The following is an 18,683-nucleotide window of genomic DNA, read 5'->3' on the forward strand; positions in this document are numbered from 1 at the left end:
ATTATGGGTATAATGATCTGCGCATAGAATAATATCTTAAAGACATATCCGGCGAAGTGAAATACGTGAGGCTATTATATTATCCTTCAGTGTTACTCTCAAAGTAAGCAGTAATTGATACTCATTTACAACATCAACAAACCACGCTTATGAACTGAAAAAAAATATAAAAAGGGAGCTCACGACCTCATTCAAGATTAAAATACCTCTTTTTTTATTTTAACTTTCATATACTACCCTTTTTTCAACCTTACCAATGTCTTATTCAAACAAAAGAATCAGAAGTTCTACTGACTTGCCTTCTTTTGAATGCAACTTCTGTAGCTTGACTTATCCTACTAGCAAGCAACTTTGCAATCACAAGCGTATTCACAAAACATTCAATGCTCCTGTTGCTAAAGAGAACTTACAAGAACCAGTTGTGCAATCTGCTTCAGCACAAACAAATCTAGAAGATGATATGTCTTTGAAATAATTTAGTACACACTTTTCAAACATAAATATTTATAACCCTAATTGCCTGTTACAGTTCCATTCGATCCTTTCCAGTTAAGAACCTTTGAAGCATCTTATAACTTTGAAGCTGGTGACCAAGGGCATATCTACAATGACAACATCTTTACCAATAATATCTTTATAACATCTGAGCTATTCAGTATTTACTTGAACAATCTTGTAACTGATTTTGGAGTTTCTACAGCTCGGCATAGTCTACTTGTAGATCTTATGAACACAGCCATTTGTGATAATGACAAGCTCAAAGAAGGTATGTTCAATTCGAATTTCCTTTAGATATTCTAGAAAGGTAACTAAAATGTTCAAACATTAGAATACAACCCAAAATTTTTGTATGCCGGGCCTGTCAACATGCTTGTCAAAAGCAAGACTGATCTGAAGTCTTATGAGTATGATATTTGCATAAATCTCCGCTCACTTTTTGATATCACCAAAGATGAAGAAGAATGCTCCATTTGCAAGGCCCGCAGATACAAGGAGATTGACAGTGATTCTTCTTTGGTACCAGTAAACACCATGAAGATGATGTCACTTGGTGACCAACTGGTGAGACTTCTTGGTAATGACGAGACAAGATTAAAGTTACAATACAGGGTCAACATATAATCTATTTCAAATGAAATATCTGATTACTTTGATGGTGAAGAGTACAAGACTCTAAAAGAGCAGCAGCTCTTTGATTCCCCTGATGACATAGCAATTGCTCTGTTTCTTCATGATTTTGTAAACCAAAAAAAATCGAAACAGCAATTGACTATTATGCATGTAATAGTGTTAAACTATAACCCTGAAATTAGGTAATAATTAGTGCAAAACATAAAAAGATTTTTTATACATGGGTTTTCTTAGACTTATCTTTTTTTTGTGTCAAGATATACTGATAAATATCTCACCCAACTTGCGATTATACCTGGAAAGCCCAAAGATCTTGACTCTTTCTTATTGTCTATTATAGACGAAATAAGTAGCTTAGGAAAACATGGGTTGAGCATCAAAAAGTTCAATCGCGAGCAGATTAAAGTCAAAGTTCACATGGTCATGGCCTCTAATGATATTCCTCAAGTGAGTTAAAGAAAAACTAAGGAGAGAAGCAACTCATCATTTTGAGCAAAAATAGGTTACCCAATTTTGTCACCACACAGGTCACATATCCAACAAAGGTTGCCGGATATGCGAGATAGAAAGCATCAGCTCTTCCCATGGTAAAGGGAAATACTGTCAGGGCCTTTGTGCCACTTTGAGAACAAAGGACAACTTTGTTAGAGATAAAAAAGTAAGTATACTATAACAAAAAAAAGAATTGTATATTAATATAAATTTTATAGGCTACTGGTATTAAAGAGGCAACCATTTTTGCCCAATTGCCTACCTTTAGTGGATCTTGCTTCTATAGACTTAATGAGATGTATTTACTTGGCCATGGAATAGACAAACTTATCTATAAACTAGCTGTACTTTCCAACACTGAATCATTGGAAGCTTACTGGCCAAAGAGTGAAGACGGAAGTCATTTCATGAAAGAGAGATATACCTTCTCTCTGAAGGAAAGTGATGTTAAGCTGGCAGGTAGACAAATCCAGTATTCTAGATCTAACATACCTGTATCCTTCCAAGGCAGTTGGGATAATATTATTGACAAGAGAGAAGGCGTAAGGGCAATCGATTACATTGATTTCCTTTTGTATGTTGTTTCCACTCTTCTGGTTTCTCTGTTTACAAGATAAACAACTCGAAAGGCACTCCTGGCTCTGGTAAAAGGTTGCTCTATATGCTTGCAGTGGAATTTAAATGAGAATATGATAGTGGAAATAGAAAAGTAAGTTGAAATGAGCTTTAAAACTTTATTATTTGAAAATAATGCTTACTTTCTTTTTTAATAGAGATTTCAACATTTGGCATCAGTTTCTGGATTCTGAGATTACAAAAAAAAATCTATCAGTCAGAGTCTTCTCTTCAGTAAACAATTATATTATTAATATTGGTCTTATCACAAGAAAGATGGATAATTTAAGGGTGTACAGTACCAGATCCATGGAACAAACAATTGGCAGATATTCTAAGTTGATCAAAAGTAAGGTCTTCAGTTGAAAAAACGCAAGCAACTTGGTGGAGCAACTAGCAATCTGTGGCTATATAAACTGCTTGGTAGATTTTGATGAATTGGTGAATCCAATTTTATCTACAAGGACATCTCTGGACGACTTCCTGGAACTTTCATCTCTCTCTCCCTACAATTATGACTATAAACTCTGGAGTCCATTCAAAACTATACCCTATATACAAGAATTCATCAACATATCCACAATTACCAAGGATTTACTAACCTTTTATGCCTGATCTAATTAACAGCAAACCAATTCACAATATATCATGAACACAATCCAGATAGCAGCGCGCGCCTTAATTAGTAGCCATATATATAGTTTGGAGATGTACAGAAGAAAGAGATCAGAATTCTGTCAAGGCAATCATTACATAAAATTTTATGCCATATACCAAAAGTAAGTTTTTCATAAAGACATGTTCTATAGAATGAAGTTTTTAATTACTCTATTTAAATCTTAGCAAAACCCACTGGTTTATTGGGTCTATTGTTTTTTATTTCTCACATAACATCTCACCTCATAATGAAAACTGCAGGCAGTTTCTCATGTTAGTAAGTGTTATGAATGATCACTCAGCCGCTGACTATGACAATTACATTCCAGTTGTAGCTCTAGATGCAACTTCAATATACCAAAGATTAGTAGTAATTAGTCTAAATAATATCCAAAATCAAGTTGGCTTAGTCCAAACCGCTATGGACTCAAAGAAATATAAAGTAGTTGCTCCATATTATATATTTAATGAAGATATGAAAAGTACTGCTGGAAAATTAAGCCATATCAAACTGTAAATACCCCATTATACCCATATTTTATCTTTTCTTTCTTTAATATACTCATGAACAATAAAATGAACCTTTGTTTCCATCTCAATAATTCAAATATATTTTTATTCTAACAAGTTAAATTAAAGAAAAATTAAAAGAAAATAAGTCATGCAAAGTAGATGTATAAAGTAGCTATAGAGATTCACCTCCTTTATCTTAAAATTATTTTTTAAGATGATGTCCATTTGTGATGAAAAGGAAAAAAAATGCGAAGTAAAAATTAAAGCAAAATAAAAGATAAAAAAATCAATTTAAATCCCGCACTTTTGGTAAATTAGTAGGAAAGTTAGTTGGTCTGCCACATTGATTAGTGGTATTGGCAAAATACAACAATCTTGACAATGAGACAAGGAAAAGTTTTACAATTTCAAATAAAATATAAATAAATCAAGATATTATACTCTCTATATGATATATATGTAAAAAAAAGACGTTTCTATTATGTTTTTTTGCTCTTAAATATAACTTTATCTTTTTCATCTTTTTTAATATTTTTATCAAAATCTAAATCCAATTTGATTGGTTAATTAAAATAAATTAGTGGCATATCCACTACTATTAGTAGCGGCCACACCAATTTCATTCATAGTGTGAACTCTTCATCTGCTAATGAGAGTTCACTGTTCTTTGCCTTCTTTTTGATTGGAACAATATAGTTCATAGTCTTGTACCCTGCGTTTGCTAACACATACTCATCACCCAAAAAGAATTGCTCCAGGAATTTTCTAAGCTCACACTCAGACAAAGTACGCATATCATACAAACATCCAAAGAAACTAGGTGACATATATCGGATTTTACATCTATGACCACATACTGCGACACTGTTTACACAGTAAGTGGATCTACAACCAAAAAAACTGCTCTGGCTTCCACAATGATGCTTTTGCCAGCTTAAATAAACATTTATCAAGAAATCCAACAAGGTTTGGAAATCCTAACGGATATTTATTTGCCTGTTTTATCTCTGCTTTCTCAGATTCAGTTGGCTAATAAACAAAGTGCTCCAAAGAGAAAATTACTTTGAAGAATCTGGTTGTTATATTCTTGATAAAGTCCTCTAGTTGTTTTTATTGTAGAAAACAGGTGAATAAATTTGCTTTTGTATATGCGGATAAACAGTCATAGACTATTATCCTGAGTCACTTACTTTCTATTCCAGAACGTTTTGCCAAATGGCCACTTGACAAAGAATTATCATTTGATCTTAATCGGTCAAGAACAATAGAAATTTGTAGTCTAACATTGATTGAGTAATATCCTGACAATTGTTGGTAAAGCTCGTGGTTTTTTACAAGATCATACAGCTTATAAAAAGAGCTCTTGCTTATTGGAAACTCTTCCAGGAAGCCGCTTTCATTCAAGGCAAGCAGAAAATTCAATCCTTCTTATTGAGTTACAAGTTTCTTGGTCTTGTTTTGCCCTTTGAAAGAATAGCGTTCTTTTGTTGTATCTAACATAATCGTAGATTTAAATAAAAAGTGCAGACACTCAATAAATATGTACATTGAGTTACCAACAACTAGTAACAATACTAAAAGATATACCTTCCCTTATACAAGAAAATTATGTAAAGAACATACTAAGACAAATACTAAGACTCTAGTCAATAATACTAAAAACATAAGAGCTAAATCATAGAAGATAATAGTAGAGAAACACACATTACATGATATCATCATATCATCACCAAGCTAAATACAGCGTCTATATAAATGCACAATACTAATAGCAATAGAACAGCATTTCTTTTCTGATTCTCTCACTTCTTCTAATAAAACAAAGTCTCATCATACTCTTGTCTGCACTTGTTTTATTTTATATCTTATTTTTACCTCATACATAACATCTTTGCTGATTTTGACTTGGGCCTTCATAACTATCAATTTCTCTGATTGTAGCTTTAATTTGCATATATTTGCAAAATCTTTGTATGTGTCATGATCTTCCTCACAAGCAATGGCATTAGAGTCAGACAACGTCTTGATCATCTTCAACATGCGTTGAGTGATAGCTGCAGATGCATCCAAAGTTGATTTTTTGAGTATATTTATTGAAGTATGTGACAATTTTTTAAGATAATAAGTAAAAGAGTAATATATTTCTCACTTTTATATATGTTAGTATTTAATTATAGCAAGTATATATGCTTTAAATTGTTGTTTGTTATTTAAGTGTAATGCAACTAGAAGGGATGCATGATATTATCATGCAAGTAGTATCAAACAAAAACTGACCAATCGTAGTTGTTAATTAATTTTGCTCTTTTTTTGCTTTTTTTGAACTTTTAGTCTGTCCACACCAAGTGTTTTTTTTATAATTTATTATATTTTTATGCAAAATTCACTAAGTCAAAAATAAAATAGAATCTTAAAATTATTAATGCAAGATTTGAGATTTTATTTTCTTAGATTTTATTTTTTGAGAGATTTTTACTAGCCAATCATTGGCTTTTTTCAAGCTCAGAAAAAATAAAATAAAATCTAAAACAGTTAATGAAACCCCCTATTGGAAAGCGTATTTAAATTTCATTAGTAATAATTATATATGTTTTTTTTTTCAATTTTGTAAAAAAGTCAAACTCTGCTGTAGATCTACTATTATGACTCAACTTTGAAGGTATATGACTTTTTATTTAGAACAGTCAGAAAATATCTGGACCATAGAAACAATAGATAATGATGATATGTATTGTTTTCATAGTCTAGCTATACAATAACTTGATTTTTGCAAAAGTCATATAAGGTGTGTTTGGAGATAAACATCAAACTTTTCAAAATTATTTCAATTTTCTCTTGACAAAACTCCGACACCAAATTGGTTTAAAGTCTGCGTGTGATATTAAAAAAATTATATTTGATATATAAGGGTTAATGCTTAGTAGATCAGACAAGTCAAGTTAATATATATATTTTTTTTAAAAAAAAAGTAAAAAATGAAATACAAATTATAGTAAAGAGAAAAAATACAAATACAAATATTAAAAGGGAGGGTAAGAGTCTATTTCTTTCTTTCATCATGGCAATGAAAAGTATATTTTCTTGAGGTAAAGTTCATGACAGTATCATGGGCTTCTTTCACGTTCATGTCTTGGCTGTATGCCTCAATGTAGCATCACAAGCAGTTGTAGTATCTTCAGATGATTTGAAGCTTTCCAGTGTGATCAAAGAAAGAATGGATATTTTTATCCAGGGACTTATATGTATAATCACATAGAAGCTGAGCTTCGCATTTGGTAGTGCCCCAATACCTCTCAATCCAATTGCATTCGCAATGGAACTTAGGGTATAACTCAAAGATGTGGCCAGATACTTCAATGGCCTCATCAAGTGCAGTTTTCTGTGACATAAAATCTGGCCGAGAAGCCAGAAAATGATGTGCACAGTACTTGCTATCTTCAGAAGCATTGTTTTTGCAGTCCAATTTCCATTTCTTGGTAAGATTGTATGAGTTCTTCTCCAATCACATACCATGCTCCTCTAGGATTGTACAGACACCCTTCGCGTATTTCATCTTCTTCGTCACCCACTGCCTACTTTTCTTTGTGAACTACTCGTCCTTCTCATAGTACATCAGCTGTACTTGTTCTTTACCATCTTAGACAAAAGTAGTATCTCTCAGTATACAAAGATCATTTTCTTAAACTTCTTTGTCACCTAAGGTTATTTTGTTTGCTATTAAAGCATTTTGACTGTACGTCTTGTGATTTGTACTTTGATCAAATACAAATATGACCTTATATCCAGGGTGAATTACTTCGAATAGAGAAATTGCATTACTCTCCAATTGCTTTAACATATGAGTACTAGTTCAGTACCTATCTCTATTGGCTCCAGAATGGAATACCTCCTGACTAGACCTTGCACCATTAGACATTGTACTATGGCATACATATTTGAATTCACTAATCATTAGTGACATGTCAGGACCCTTCTTTCAAATTGAATTTTCACCTTCCACTAGCCACATAGCTTCTTTTCTATCATTTGAATAGAAAGTCGACTCATCATGGGTGACAAGGACATGTTCTACTTCATCAGTTGATAGCTGTGGCATAGTTACTTTGTCGTTCTCACCAAAGCTCGACATCTTTATCTTATACCCCATCATTCGATTTGCCCATTTCTTTTGATATTAAATAATGTTGGCTCACTCATGACCATTATAAAAAATATCTTTAGAATTTTTCTGAAGATATATCCCCATTCGTGAAAATATAGTAAATTCAAAAACCGGGCCAGCAAATGTAAAATTTGTACTCCGCAACTTATATCTTCTTGAGTTCTTATTCTTTCGCAATAGTTTTAATACACTTTAGAACATCTGTTAAAGAGCTACAACATACTATGCTATTATAGATATATATATAGTATCAATAAAAAGTTATATGAAAAAAGTAGAAATTTTCAGTGGCCCAGTTTTTTAGGTATGGGCCAAAAAATAAAGTAAAGCATTATATCTTTACTTTCAATGCAGAGCTGCTTTATGATAATTTTTATACAGAGTGTGTCTTGTCATTACATCACAATTATGCAAACAAAATAGATATATTATGTTGAATTTTTCAGAGTTTTCCTTGTTCCTTTGCTCAACTTTAAAGCAAAAATGTCTCCCATATCACGCAACAAAATACTTTCAATTGAAGTTGAACTTAGACATGGAAAGTCTACAGCCAAGGTAGCAAACATTGTTGGTGTTTCGCAGACTTCCGTCAAGAGATATTGAAGAAAATTGAACATCTCTACCTCAGTTCCTGGGGGTAGACCTGCCCAAATCGATGAAAGGCTTGCTTACCGTATCATCTATGCATTCCTAAATGAGGAATTTATGACAACAACAGAGGCAGAGAGACGGCTATGTGGTAAAGGTTTTGCTCTCAAGGCTCCAGCAATCCGCACCTTGCTAAAAGCATCTGGGTTCATCTGTACCTTGTAACCACCTCTGAAGGTAAAAACAAACCCCGCTATCTGCAAGCAGCATATGGAGTTTGTAAGGAACTATATCAACTTCACCATGGAGGACTGGAAGTGTGTTGTCTTCTCAGATGAATGTAAGATGAATCACTTTGGCTTGGATAGAAAGAGATGGAGGTGGAAGTTGAAGAAGTTGGCAATTAAAAAATATAAGTGTAAGACTTCCCCTGTTTGTGCTGGAGGACACGTTATGATTTGGGGATGCTTTTTGTCCAGAGGTCACGGAGAGCTTCTCAAGATCAATGAAACCATGACAAGCCCAAAATACGTAACATTTTTGGAGCAGGGCTTACTGAAGGCCTTGAAGAAGCAGAATCTCATCAAGTCCAATATCATGTTTTTGCATGATAACGCCAGTCACACACTGCAGCCAATACCAGAAAGTGGTTGAAGGCAGAGGGAATTGAGGTCATTGATTTCCCACCGTTTTTGCCTGACCTTAATCCCATCGAAAACCTTTGGGTGTACACAAAGGGTAAACTCTACCAATATGAAGAGCCATTCAGCTTAATGAGGGAATTGTGATCCCGTTTTCAGAATGAGTGGGATAGTATACCAGAGGAGATGTGCAAGAATCTAATTGAATCCATGCAAAGCAGAATGCATAAATGCATTTTGAAGAAAGGGTATCTTATTAATGAAAAATAAAAAAAAGATACCTTTACCTAAAAAACCGGACCACTGAAAATTTCCACTTTTTTTCATATAACTTTTTATTAATACTATATATATATATCTATACTAGCATAGTATGTTGTAGCTCTTTAACAGATGTTCTAGAGTGTATTAAAACTATTGCAAAAGAATAAGAACTCAAGAAGATATAAGTTGCGGAGTACAAATTTTACATTTGCTGGCCCAGTTTTTGAATTTACTATATTTCCAAACTGTACTCGTTGAGACACTTCCTGGAATTCCAAGTTTTTTTTAGTATAACAACCTCATTGATATATTTCTTAACCAGAATAGTACTGCGACTTTCTGGCTTCTGTTGCTGAATCTATTTGCAAATAGATGCCTTAAAGTCCTTGTCAGGAAACAAAGAGAAATGAATAGCATGTTTTCTTTGCTGATGTAATGCAATTTATTAGAAATTAATATATTCTTTTGTATATTTTCTTATCATTGCTGGTCGATAACTATTGGTATGTAGCTGAGATATTCGGGATTGTTTATGGGTTAGTATCTCAATAATGGGAAAAGTAGATACTGTGAGAGTGTTATTTATTTAAGAAAAAAGATCATAGCTGTTTATATAGACATTTGGTTCCCTAACTTAAGATCTCCGTTAGTTAATGGTTGGTTATCACTGAAGCAGTGTGAAGTGTACAAGTGCCTGGTGTGTTTTACGTTCCTGAGATGTGACCCTGCCAGGTTCATTAGCAAGTGTAGTATCCGTTCTGGATTGTGGAGTTTGTATTTCACTCAATTGTGGTGTGTATACCACAGTAGCCATAGTTCCATAGCTGCTTTCTTGGATGCTTCCATTGTCTTACTTTCTGAGAGTCTATATCTTAAGTAACTTTCAACAGATTTGAGTTTGCAAAGCTCGTAATAGTCTACTGGCAGAGATGAATCACTTATACAGATAAATGAAGCTATTTCTTCTTTTATATTGTTAAAGGCAAGCTTGAGAAGAGAAATTGTATTCGCAGATATTTTTCTAGAAGTAGCTTCAACTGGCTTTAATTCTTCATTGACAGACTCTTTTCAACTTGAAATTGTAAAGCTCTTTTCCGTTAGAAGATAATTTCTTTTAGAATAAAAAGATTCCTTCATAGTCTTTCTCTTTCTCTACTCAGTTGTTAATGAATTCTTCTGATATGTACCAAGGAGAGACTTATCAGCTTCCTCATGCCATTTGAGGAAGTGGCTAGAATAGATGGCAGAAGTAACATCATCTGCAATTCCCTGAAGTTCTCTGTCATCCACAGTAATATCTTCTTCAATGTCAATCTCAAATAAGTCAATCAGGTCGTTATTGCTGGTTTCTATGTTTTTAAAGAAACAATTTCCAGATTCTGATTGGGATTTGCTTTTTGCTAATTTTGATTTCTTGCTGGCAGGAGGCATTTTGACAAAATTGTTTTGTAGATTAAAAGGTTTAAGTATTTAGAAATGTTTTGATTGATGAACCAAAAATAAATATAAGATACATATTAAACATGGCAGTATATGTTAAACAAATATTCTTTTATAGAAACAATACTATTAATCTCTGACATAGACAGGGGAAAATAATTTTTCAATATTTAAAAAAAGAACTAGAACTCTGCTATTTTCTACAGATACCTCTTGACTTTGAAGGTCTATGACTTTTTATTCAAGCAATTCTGGGTAGCTTGTCTGTAGCAAAAAATATAGAACTTTGAAAAACACTCAAAAACTTAGATGTTTATCTCTGAACGCACCATACGTTTGAAAAAGTATCAAAAACTTAGATGGTTATCTTCAATTGCACCATACTTCCACTATGCCATGTCTGACACACAACATTACTAAGTCACATGACTTAAGTTTGTAATGTGCGAGAAGTCACACAATACGTTAATATGAATAGAAAAAATATGAAGATAAAGATAATGTTTATTTGTTGGAATATTTGAGATATTTATATGTTTTGAAATATATGATATAATTGGTGAATGACTAAGAGATAATATTTACTAAGTTGTGGTGATCCAGACACTCGGATGTTGGATTTATCACATATAAGAACATATTCATATTGGGATAGCGTAGTAGCTATCATCTTGTCAGTATAAAATTTATATAAATGATTAAGTAATCAGCCCAATAATTATTACAGTTAGTACTGTAGATAATATCTTAAAGATTGTTAAGATAATTATATCATACTGCTGGGTAAACTGTGTCAGATCGATATGGAGCTAATTTAGTAGGAAGTCCTAAAGCTCTAGTATAAAAGAGAAAAGAATAGCTAAGAGCTAAAGAAGTACGATTTATGACTTGATGTCATAATTGTAACACTGACACTAGTTAAGCAGTAAATACACTCTAATAACCAAATATAGTAAAGGAAGAAAGCCTTAAGAAACTAAGACGTAATGACAAGAGCAGATTGTGTTTTCTTATAAAAAGGGACACTTTTTATTTATGAATAAAGACAATTTATATACAGTCTCAAAGTATTTCTATACGTCTCTATTATCAAATATTTTATTTTTCTATTGTTTCGTACCTGAAATACCACATAAGTAGTTATTACTAAGTGATTTGTTACCAGCTACTTCTTTGTTATTGCTTAGTCTACTTGTCATTGCTTATTAACATTCACTGTAGGACGGCTACGCTAATCGTAAATACTTTTCTGCAAGTCACAAATCCTTCCAAAAAAAATTGGAATTTGTTTTATTGTGTAGAATTTTTTACATGTTTTTGTTACTGATTTGTTTATCAATACTATAATAATGAATGATATCACTTTTGACCCTCGCACCTTGACCATCTACCGTTTCATGCCTACGTATAAAAATGAGACAGAAGAATTTGTCTTTGAAGCTGAAGAAGAGTACCAGCTGTGGTTCACAAACAACCCAGCTTGCCATGCCAACTGAGTCGTTCAAAACAGTAACAAGTCGAAGAAAAAGGTTCCTGTTGGTGCTTTGATCGATCCTAATCTGATCAAAGTAACTCAGTATATTAAATGCGATCATTCTGGCACAAAGGCAGACAGTTTGAAGAAGCAAGCAGTTGAAAATGATGAGCTTCCTGTTGTTAAGCGTAGAAATACCATGGGTAATAGCATCAAGGTGGGATTCTTGGCTGCTTTAGTTTTTAAGTTCTTTAACGGCAGTAAAGTAACAGTAGTTTACAACTGAAGGCATAATAACCACAATCCTCTTGAGCTTTCTGATATCTCTTGCTCTTGGCTCTCTGAAGAAGCCCATATCTGGATCAATGAACACGTTGAGAAAAACCTTGACTGGAAAGCCATTAAGGGACTTCTAAGACTTGAAGATGTAAAACTAGAAGAGTTATTTTATTAATATATAGTGACGTTAAAATAAGATTTTATTATATATTTTTAATTATAATGTCTTTAATTAGATGAAGAACTCTATGTCAATGACATCTATTCCTTCTGCAATGATGATACAGTATAAAGATGTTCATAATGCGATTGTAGCTAGAATCAACAACAGTGCTAGAAAGCACTACAAAGATGAGATAAGTATTGAAAGATGGATTGCTTTCCTTCAAGAAAAGGGCTACCAAACTATGTTTGACACATATAATTCTGTTGGGCCTCTTCTTGTAAGCTGGGTCTCCCCTTGGCAGAAGAAGATAACTACAAATATTACATATATATATAGTCAAATATTTAAATATATATCAAAAAGAATATACTATTTATCACTTGAATTTGTTTTATCATTAGTTTTTAGAAAATGCAGAGGACTGATATCTTGACTCAATCTACAAAACCTGCAAGTCTTTTCTTGACAATAAGAACCATTATCTGATGTCTGTGATCGTATACAATTCTGTAATTAACAAGGGAGTTCCAGTTGCTTTCTTTGTCATCAGCATCAAATGTAATTATACTATTACAAGATGGTTGAATTGGTTGAAAGACACCAATAGCTTGAAGATCAAACAGATCATGATTGATTATAGCCAATAGAGCAGAAGACTATCCGGAATATATTTGGACCTTCAGTTCAAATCCTTTTGTGCCATTGGCATATCAAACATGCTTGGCAAAGTCATATCAAGAAGTTAATTTTATTAATGTATTTTACTTAAAACATTGAACCTATATTAACTAGTAATATTATTAGGTAACAATCTCCAACACCCACCTTGACACCAAGAATGTCCAGGCCAACATTCGTGCTGCATTGAACTTGATAATGCATAGTGATAATGAAGCCGACTACAATGCTCATTGGCAAAAGTTCAGATTAGACTATGTCATGCAGTTTCCTGTCTTAACGTCTTATATGGAGGTTACATGGAAACCAAAGAAAAAAAGTTGGGTTAAGGCATGGAGACAGGTATATTCAATATTGTTTTTTTTGTCTGGTTATAAAAACTAATTTATAATTGTTTTTGTAGAATGCTGTATGCCATACAAACAATTTGACAGAGTCTTATCATAACCAACTAAAGTTCTTTTATTTAGGCCGGTCTCGCAACTGTAGAAATGACAAGATTGTATATCTACTTTCTCAGTTAGCTGAGAGAGATTACCGTCAGGATACTCTTGAGACCTATTTTGGTATTAAGAGCATCAGACTTAGTGTGGATGACACAGAACGAAAGAGAAGGGCCAGTGTTATTGCTATCGAAAAAGCAAATGGTCTGATTGAAGAAGTTGAACCGCAAGCATTGCAAGCATACAAGGTAATATTATATAAAACATTTGCTTATATAATTTATAATTTATAATTAATATTGTTATATTAGATGTATTCTTGCAAATCTTTTGAAGAGGGTTGTGAACTGGTATACTTTATCAAGTTCACAACCCACTTACATGATTGCTCTTGCCCAGACTCTGCTAGATTGTGCAAACATATCTTCTTGGTCTCTCGAGTTTTTGACCTGCCAGTGACAGTAAGACGAAATGTCGTACTGGATTCAGCTGCGTTGTTTGGGCTTGATGAAAACGATGACAATACTATTTCAGAAGATAATATTGCCTTGTTGGAAGACCAAATGAGCAAAGATGAGCAGAGAGCAAATCTTCTGCTTATGAATGAAAGTTTGGAGAGAATTTGGAAGCAGGTGTATACCTCTTCCAAAACCTTTGAGCAAAAAGAAGTCTTGTTGGACCTTATGAAAAAGGTAAACTCTGTTGTTAACTCAACTAATAGGTTGCGAAAGCAGACCTAAAGTCATAGATTACAAGACTTCTCTTTCAATTTATTTTTTTTCTCAATAAACATCAAATTTCTACTCTCTTCTTTAATATAAAAGACTTATATAAACTATAAAATCAAATGTATAAAAATTGCCTTGTGAAAATTATTCACTAGACATAAAAAATTAAAATTTAGTTTGTACTTAAAAATAATTAAAAAAGTAAGATACTTTTGGCATTTTCAGCACAAAATATCCCCCCCTATGTTTTTTCCTTTTTTTCTCAAATATTGTGCTCTTTTTTTTGAAGAAATACAAGATACTATTGGCTGAATCTGCGTGACTTGCAGAAAAGTATTTACGATTAGCGTTATTCACTGTAGGAAATGGCAAAATTTAAAATCCCGGCCTGGTCAAAAGGTACTGTCTTTAGCCAGGTCGACCAGGTTGTTTTGGCTAATGAAAATAAAGAATTATGTTGTTAGTGTTACATATCTCAGCAAATCAGATGTATATAATGTTGATACATTAAGCCTTATTTAGTCATTATTACTCTTTTTTAGCCAATAAAACACACATATTATTAAAAACTAAACATTTTATAGACACTTTATTATTTTTCTCATTGGTTAAAAAATGTATATTACATCATGAACAATTATGTTTTTTCTTTATAGATTTTTATTTAAATTATGCTTTTTTTTTAAAAAAAAAATCCAAAAAAAAAACAAAAAACAATAAATCAGAAAAACAAAAAAAAACAAAACAATAGAAAAAACATTGGAAGAAGTGTACAAAGGAAATAAATAATTACTTCAAAATTAATGGCGATTTTGAAAAGAAAAAAATAGATTTATTGTATTTTTCTATAATTTCAGTATAAGATTCAGCATTACCTATTCTATTAAAAAACAAATAGAACAAAATAATTGATTTGAATTAGTTGTGATTATATTTGTATATGTCTCAATGGTTTTATAAAACTTACTTATTAACTAGATCTTGAACGGGATTCAATATACTTCTACTTCTGAGAGAGCAAAAACAATGCTTTTCAAGAAGTCTCAAACCTTCTGAAAGCAATATTTCTCTTGTTGGCTTTTCTTTCAAGCATACAAGCAAGCCTTGATTTCGTATAGTCTGGTACAGCACCCCATGTTGTTATGGGCGTGTTGTTTGTACGAGCCTTGATGAAAATTGATTGTACTAACTTCGTGGCAAGCTTGGCTGCGACTTTGTACATTTCATGAGCAGCATTTTTGTTACCTTGAGTCAAATGCTCTTGTATGGCTCTTTTCAGCATTTTTGTTGAGAGACACCAATTTCTGGGCTGTACATAGAAAGCAGGTCGTTTGATGTCTCGAACACAGTCTTCTACAAGGGCGTGCACATGATGGTTTACCACGCCTTGTGGACTTTCTTGAAGAAATTGTGTTGGTATGGGCTGGCCATTTTCGACCTGTGCTCTCAATCTAGCAAAACCTTCTTCTAAAGTTGCTAAGCAAATATTGATTTTGGTTCTGCTGGGTCTTGACATAATGAGAAATAAGTGTAAAATAAAAAACAAGAAGAGCAAAAGTTAGAATAAAAACAAAGAAAGAAAAGACTTAAAAAAAATTCTTTCAAACTAATTAGCGTATAATTATCAAGCTACCCGTTTATGAACTGAGGACACAATGACTTCTACAGACTATAGGAATAAATGTTAATATCATTTTCTAAACACATTTAACACCCTTATACACCCAATTTCTTTTACTTACAAACATACTTTCAAAATGAATAATAATATTTTACTTAACCATTCTTCCGAGAATGAGGCAATTGATGATTTTATTAATCAATTATTGTTTGAAGAACAGCCAAATGAAAGCGAAGACTTTTATTCGACTACAGTGTTTGAAAATCTGGGCAATTCTGACGATATGTCTACTGATGGTGAATCTGCCTATCGTGCATTTGTTGGTGCAGACAATAATAGTAGCAATGATATGTAGAGCATGAATGCTGTCTCTGTACAGGCTGAATCCCAAAACGACTTCAGTGATGATACTGATTCTATGTCTGGTAAGAAATGGATGAAAGACAATTATAATATTAGTATTAAATATAATTATTTTAATGTATATATCGAAGATGATGGCCAAGGATACTCGTGTATCCGCAATCTTGACAACTCAGATAACATAACAGCTGAATACAATGTCGAATACGAGCAAAGAATTCCTTTGTACAAGCCAAACAGCCGTGCCAAGGCCGCTAGTCTGAAACTGTTCTCAATGTTTTTTGAGAAAAATGTTTCCAGAGATGTTTTTGACAAGTCCGTCAAAATATTCAACGAATATATGAAAGAATGTGGATCACGTAAGTGCATTAATAATATTCATTTTTCATATTACATAAACTTACTACTATATTAGCCAACATCAATTCACTTTTATCCTACTACAAAATGAAAACCTTGCTCAAGGAGAAGTATCCTATAAAGGCTACTGCATATGACATGTGCGTAAAAGGATGCTGTTGGTTCTCTACAGTTGTAGAAAGTATTGACATTGATGAGAATGAGACGTGTCCCCTTTGCGGAGAAGCTCAGTACAAGCTTAGAGGGAATAGAATAATACCTGCACAGACATATCAGGTCGTGCCTCTTTCAGAGCAATAGAGGTTTAAGCTTGGACACCCCGAAGAACGTGCTAAGATGACTTATGGTGCTAGACGTTTAGCTGAAGGCCAGTCTGGTACACGCCAAGACATATTTGATGGAGATGCTGTTTGCTGATTGATTGAAAGAGGAGTTATTGGCCAGAATGACATCTTGGTTTCTATGTTTGTTGACCAGTTCAACCCATTTAAGGATTCCAAGATGTCAGCTACTGTTGTTTATATTATTAACTTCAATATCAAACCTACACAAAGATAAACAAAAATGACGACTTTAGTAAATATACTAAAAAATCTATTTAGATATAAGAAGGAAAATATGATGCAGCTGGCCATAATCTCAGGGCCTGAGCACCCAAAAAACATTGCTTCTTTCCTGGAGCCCATTGTCGAAGATCTTAATGCCTTGGGGACTACCGGCCTGTGGTTCCAGACTGGTGGTGGGTATGTGGTTGCAAAGGTTCATCTTGTTATGGCAACTGGAGATACTCCAGCTGTCTCTGACTTGATGAACCTGACGCACCACAACTCGCAGTATGGTTGCCAACATTGTTTTGCACAAGCAAACAGCGAGTTTAGAACCATGTGTATTGTGGAAAGAGAGGGTCCTGCGACTTTGAGAGATGTGGAGAGCATACGCTATTCTGTAGGAAACATAGGTTCTAACTCAACAAAAGTTTAAATATTAATATCATATTAGAGACATGGTAGCAATCAGTATAATGCCTTCACACTCTTGCCTACACTCACAAGCTCGGCCTTCTTTGATCAAGATGAGATGTATCTCATCAGGCATGGTACAGGCCATCAGATGTACAAGGCAATTGGAGACAAGTTTGCCATGGATATCAAAGGCCAAACCAGGCAGCCACATGGTATTAAACTCCAGGAGGAATTCCGCCTACAGGGGTACGTGTTTGCCTTGAATATTGCTTTAGAGGATATTGACAGGGCAGTATGCGCATCCAGGGCAGACATACCTTCAATATTCACTGGAAGTTGGAGATCGCTTAAAGAGGCAAACGGCAAGAGAAAGGCTGTTGACTGGGTAGACTTTCTCTTGTTTGTTGTGCCCACCATAGTCATAGACCACTTCATTTTTGATGATACAAAGCAAGCTGTAAAAGGCCTTGTTTGTGCTTATAGGATAGCCCAGAAGTGGTGGGTGTCTGAGGAAGATATCCTGGTAGTGGAGGGGTAAGTTTACCAGATATATATTAAGCAATAATTAATCACCTTTATAGAGCAATCATCCACTGGCATGAGTTCCTCCACTGGAAGGTATCTGAAAAGCGAATAAAGCCAACTATTTTTGTGATGAACCAGCATATACTGGTTCATCTCGCTTATATGTTGAGTGAGATGGGGCCAATGAGGGCATACAGCTGTAGGCCGATTGAGCGCACAATTGGTGCTTACAGTGCAGCTGTAAAGTCCAGGAAGGAGCCTGGCAAGAACATGGAGAACGTCTTGTTCCGGATGGCAGCTATCAACCACTGCTCTGGTAACCGCCCTGCTGTCTTGGGTCCAATGGACAGAAGGACCAGCAACTTTGAGGTTGCAAGTGACGATGTTGCTGGTCCTCAGATTTGGTCAAGTCCTATGAGACACTCTTTGGCTGATTTGGCTAGTGCCATTGGAATGAGCTATTCGGACCTGTTGTCCACTTTGGTGCCTTTCTGGGAAGAGCAAGGGGTGCATTTCTTTGCAGAAAACGATGAGGTGGTTTGCACCAACAAAATGTGGAAAGACTCGGTGGTGTACAGAGT

General features: G+C 33.9%; 10 protein-coding genes across 10 annotated transcripts; 5 read left to right on the plus strand and 5 right to left on the minus strand.

The window, feature by feature from the left end:
• Positions 1 to 256: 256 nt before the first annotated feature.
• Positions 257 to 2,853, plus strand: PHYBLDRAFT_61068 (C2H2-type zinc finger transcription factor; the record flags this gene model as incomplete). The annotated part of the gene is made up of 10 exons (XM_018440743.1): positions 257 to 421; positions 550 to 766; positions 830 to 1,075; positions 1,163 to 1,313; positions 1,389 to 1,578; positions 1,634 to 1,789; positions 1,842 to 2,165; positions 2,253 to 2,332; positions 2,397 to 2,587; positions 2,666 to 2,853. The coding sequence occupies 10 exons, from the start codon at positions 257 to 259 to the stop codon at positions 2,851 to 2,853; spliced, it is 1,908 nt and encodes a 635-aa protein (XP_018292928.1).
• A 1,178-nt stretch (positions 2,854 to 4,031) lies between these two features.
• PHYBLDRAFT_61067 (hypothetical protein) lies at positions 4,032 to 5,448 on the minus strand (the record flags this gene model as incomplete). Its single annotated transcript, XM_018440742.1, has 5 exons — positions 4,032 to 4,385; positions 4,471 to 4,508; positions 4,599 to 4,728; positions 5,032 to 5,142; positions 5,284 to 5,448. 5 exons carry the CDS (start codon positions 5,446 to 5,448, stop codon positions 4,032 to 4,034), a joined length of 798 nt encoding a protein of 265 aa, XP_018292929.1.
• Positions 5,449 to 6,583: 1,135 nt separating this feature from the next.
• Positions 6,584 to 7,537, minus strand: PHYBLDRAFT_144245 (hypothetical protein; the record flags this gene model as incomplete). Its single annotated transcript, XM_018431177.1, has 4 exons — positions 6,584 to 6,880; positions 7,184 to 7,237; positions 7,315 to 7,328; positions 7,402 to 7,537. The coding sequence occupies 4 exons, from the start codon at positions 7,535 to 7,537 to the stop codon at positions 6,584 to 6,586; spliced, it is 501 nt and encodes a 166-aa protein (XP_018292930.1).
• A 1,244-nt stretch (positions 7,538 to 8,781) lies between these two features.
• Positions 8,782 to 8,946, plus strand: PHYBLDRAFT_111447 (hypothetical protein; the record flags this gene model as incomplete). Its single annotated transcript, XM_018428217.1, has 1 exon — positions 8,782 to 8,946. A coding segment is annotated over one exon (165 nt), but the record flags the coding sequence as incomplete, so codon positions are not given.
• Positions 8,947 to 9,727: 781 nt separating this feature from the next.
• PHYBLDRAFT_144247 (hypothetical protein) lies at positions 9,728 to 10,494 on the minus strand (the record flags this gene model as incomplete). The annotated part of the gene is made up of 3 exons (XM_018431178.1): positions 9,728 to 9,788; positions 9,866 to 10,127; positions 10,251 to 10,494. The coding sequence occupies 3 exons, from the start codon at positions 10,492 to 10,494 to the stop codon at positions 9,728 to 9,730; spliced, it is 567 nt and encodes a 188-aa protein (XP_018292932.1).
• A 538-nt stretch (positions 10,495 to 11,032) lies between these two features.
• Positions 11,033 to 11,702, minus strand: PHYBLDRAFT_61063 (hypothetical protein; the record flags this gene model as incomplete). Its single annotated transcript, XM_018440741.1, has 4 exons — positions 11,033 to 11,173; positions 11,281 to 11,338; positions 11,382 to 11,439; positions 11,624 to 11,702. The coding sequence occupies 4 exons, from the start codon at positions 11,700 to 11,702 to the stop codon at positions 11,033 to 11,035; spliced, it is 336 nt and encodes a 111-aa protein (XP_018292933.1).
• Positions 11,703 to 13,226: 1,524 nt separating this feature from the next.
• On the plus strand, positions 13,227 to 14,004 carry PHYBLDRAFT_74162 (hypothetical protein; the record flags this gene model as incomplete). The annotated part of the gene is made up of 3 exons (XM_018442994.1): positions 13,227 to 13,442; positions 13,504 to 13,791; positions 13,855 to 14,004. Coding segments are annotated over 3 exons (654 nt in total), but the record flags the coding sequence as incomplete, so codon positions are not given.
• A 1,300-nt stretch (positions 14,005 to 15,304) lies between these two features.
• On the minus strand, positions 15,305 to 15,787 carry PHYBLDRAFT_167230 (hypothetical protein; the record flags this gene model as incomplete). Its single annotated transcript, XM_018435605.1, has 1 exon — positions 15,305 to 15,787. The coding sequence occupies one exon, from the start codon at positions 15,785 to 15,787 to the stop codon at positions 15,305 to 15,307; it is 483 nt and encodes a 160-aa protein (XP_018292935.1).
• Positions 15,788 to 16,028: 241 nt separating this feature from the next.
• PHYBLDRAFT_167231 (hypothetical protein) lies at positions 16,029 to 17,032 on the plus strand (the record flags this gene model as incomplete). Its single annotated transcript, XM_018435606.1, has 5 exons — positions 16,029 to 16,211; positions 16,248 to 16,317; positions 16,387 to 16,614; positions 16,671 to 16,891; positions 16,916 to 17,032. 5 exons carry the CDS (start codon positions 16,029 to 16,031, stop codon positions 17,030 to 17,032), a joined length of 819 nt encoding a protein of 272 aa, XP_018292936.1.
• A 147-nt stretch (positions 17,033 to 17,179) lies between these two features.
• Positions 17,180 to 17,596, plus strand: PHYBLDRAFT_111204 (hypothetical protein; the record flags this gene model as incomplete). The annotated part of the gene is made up of 1 exon (XM_018428200.1): positions 17,180 to 17,596. One exon carries the CDS (start codon positions 17,180 to 17,182, stop codon positions 17,594 to 17,596), a length of 417 nt encoding a protein of 138 aa, XP_018292937.1.
• Positions 17,597 to 18,683: the final 1,087 nt, after the last annotated feature.

This window comes from Phycomyces blakesleeanus (genome assembly GCF_001638985.1).
Source record: "Phycomyces blakesleeanus NRRL 1555(-) unplaced genomic scaffold PHYBLscaffold_8, whole genome shotgun sequence".
Classification (NCBI taxonomy): Eukaryota; Fungi; Mucoromycota; class Mucoromycetes; order Mucorales; family Phycomycetaceae; genus Phycomyces; species Phycomyces blakesleeanus.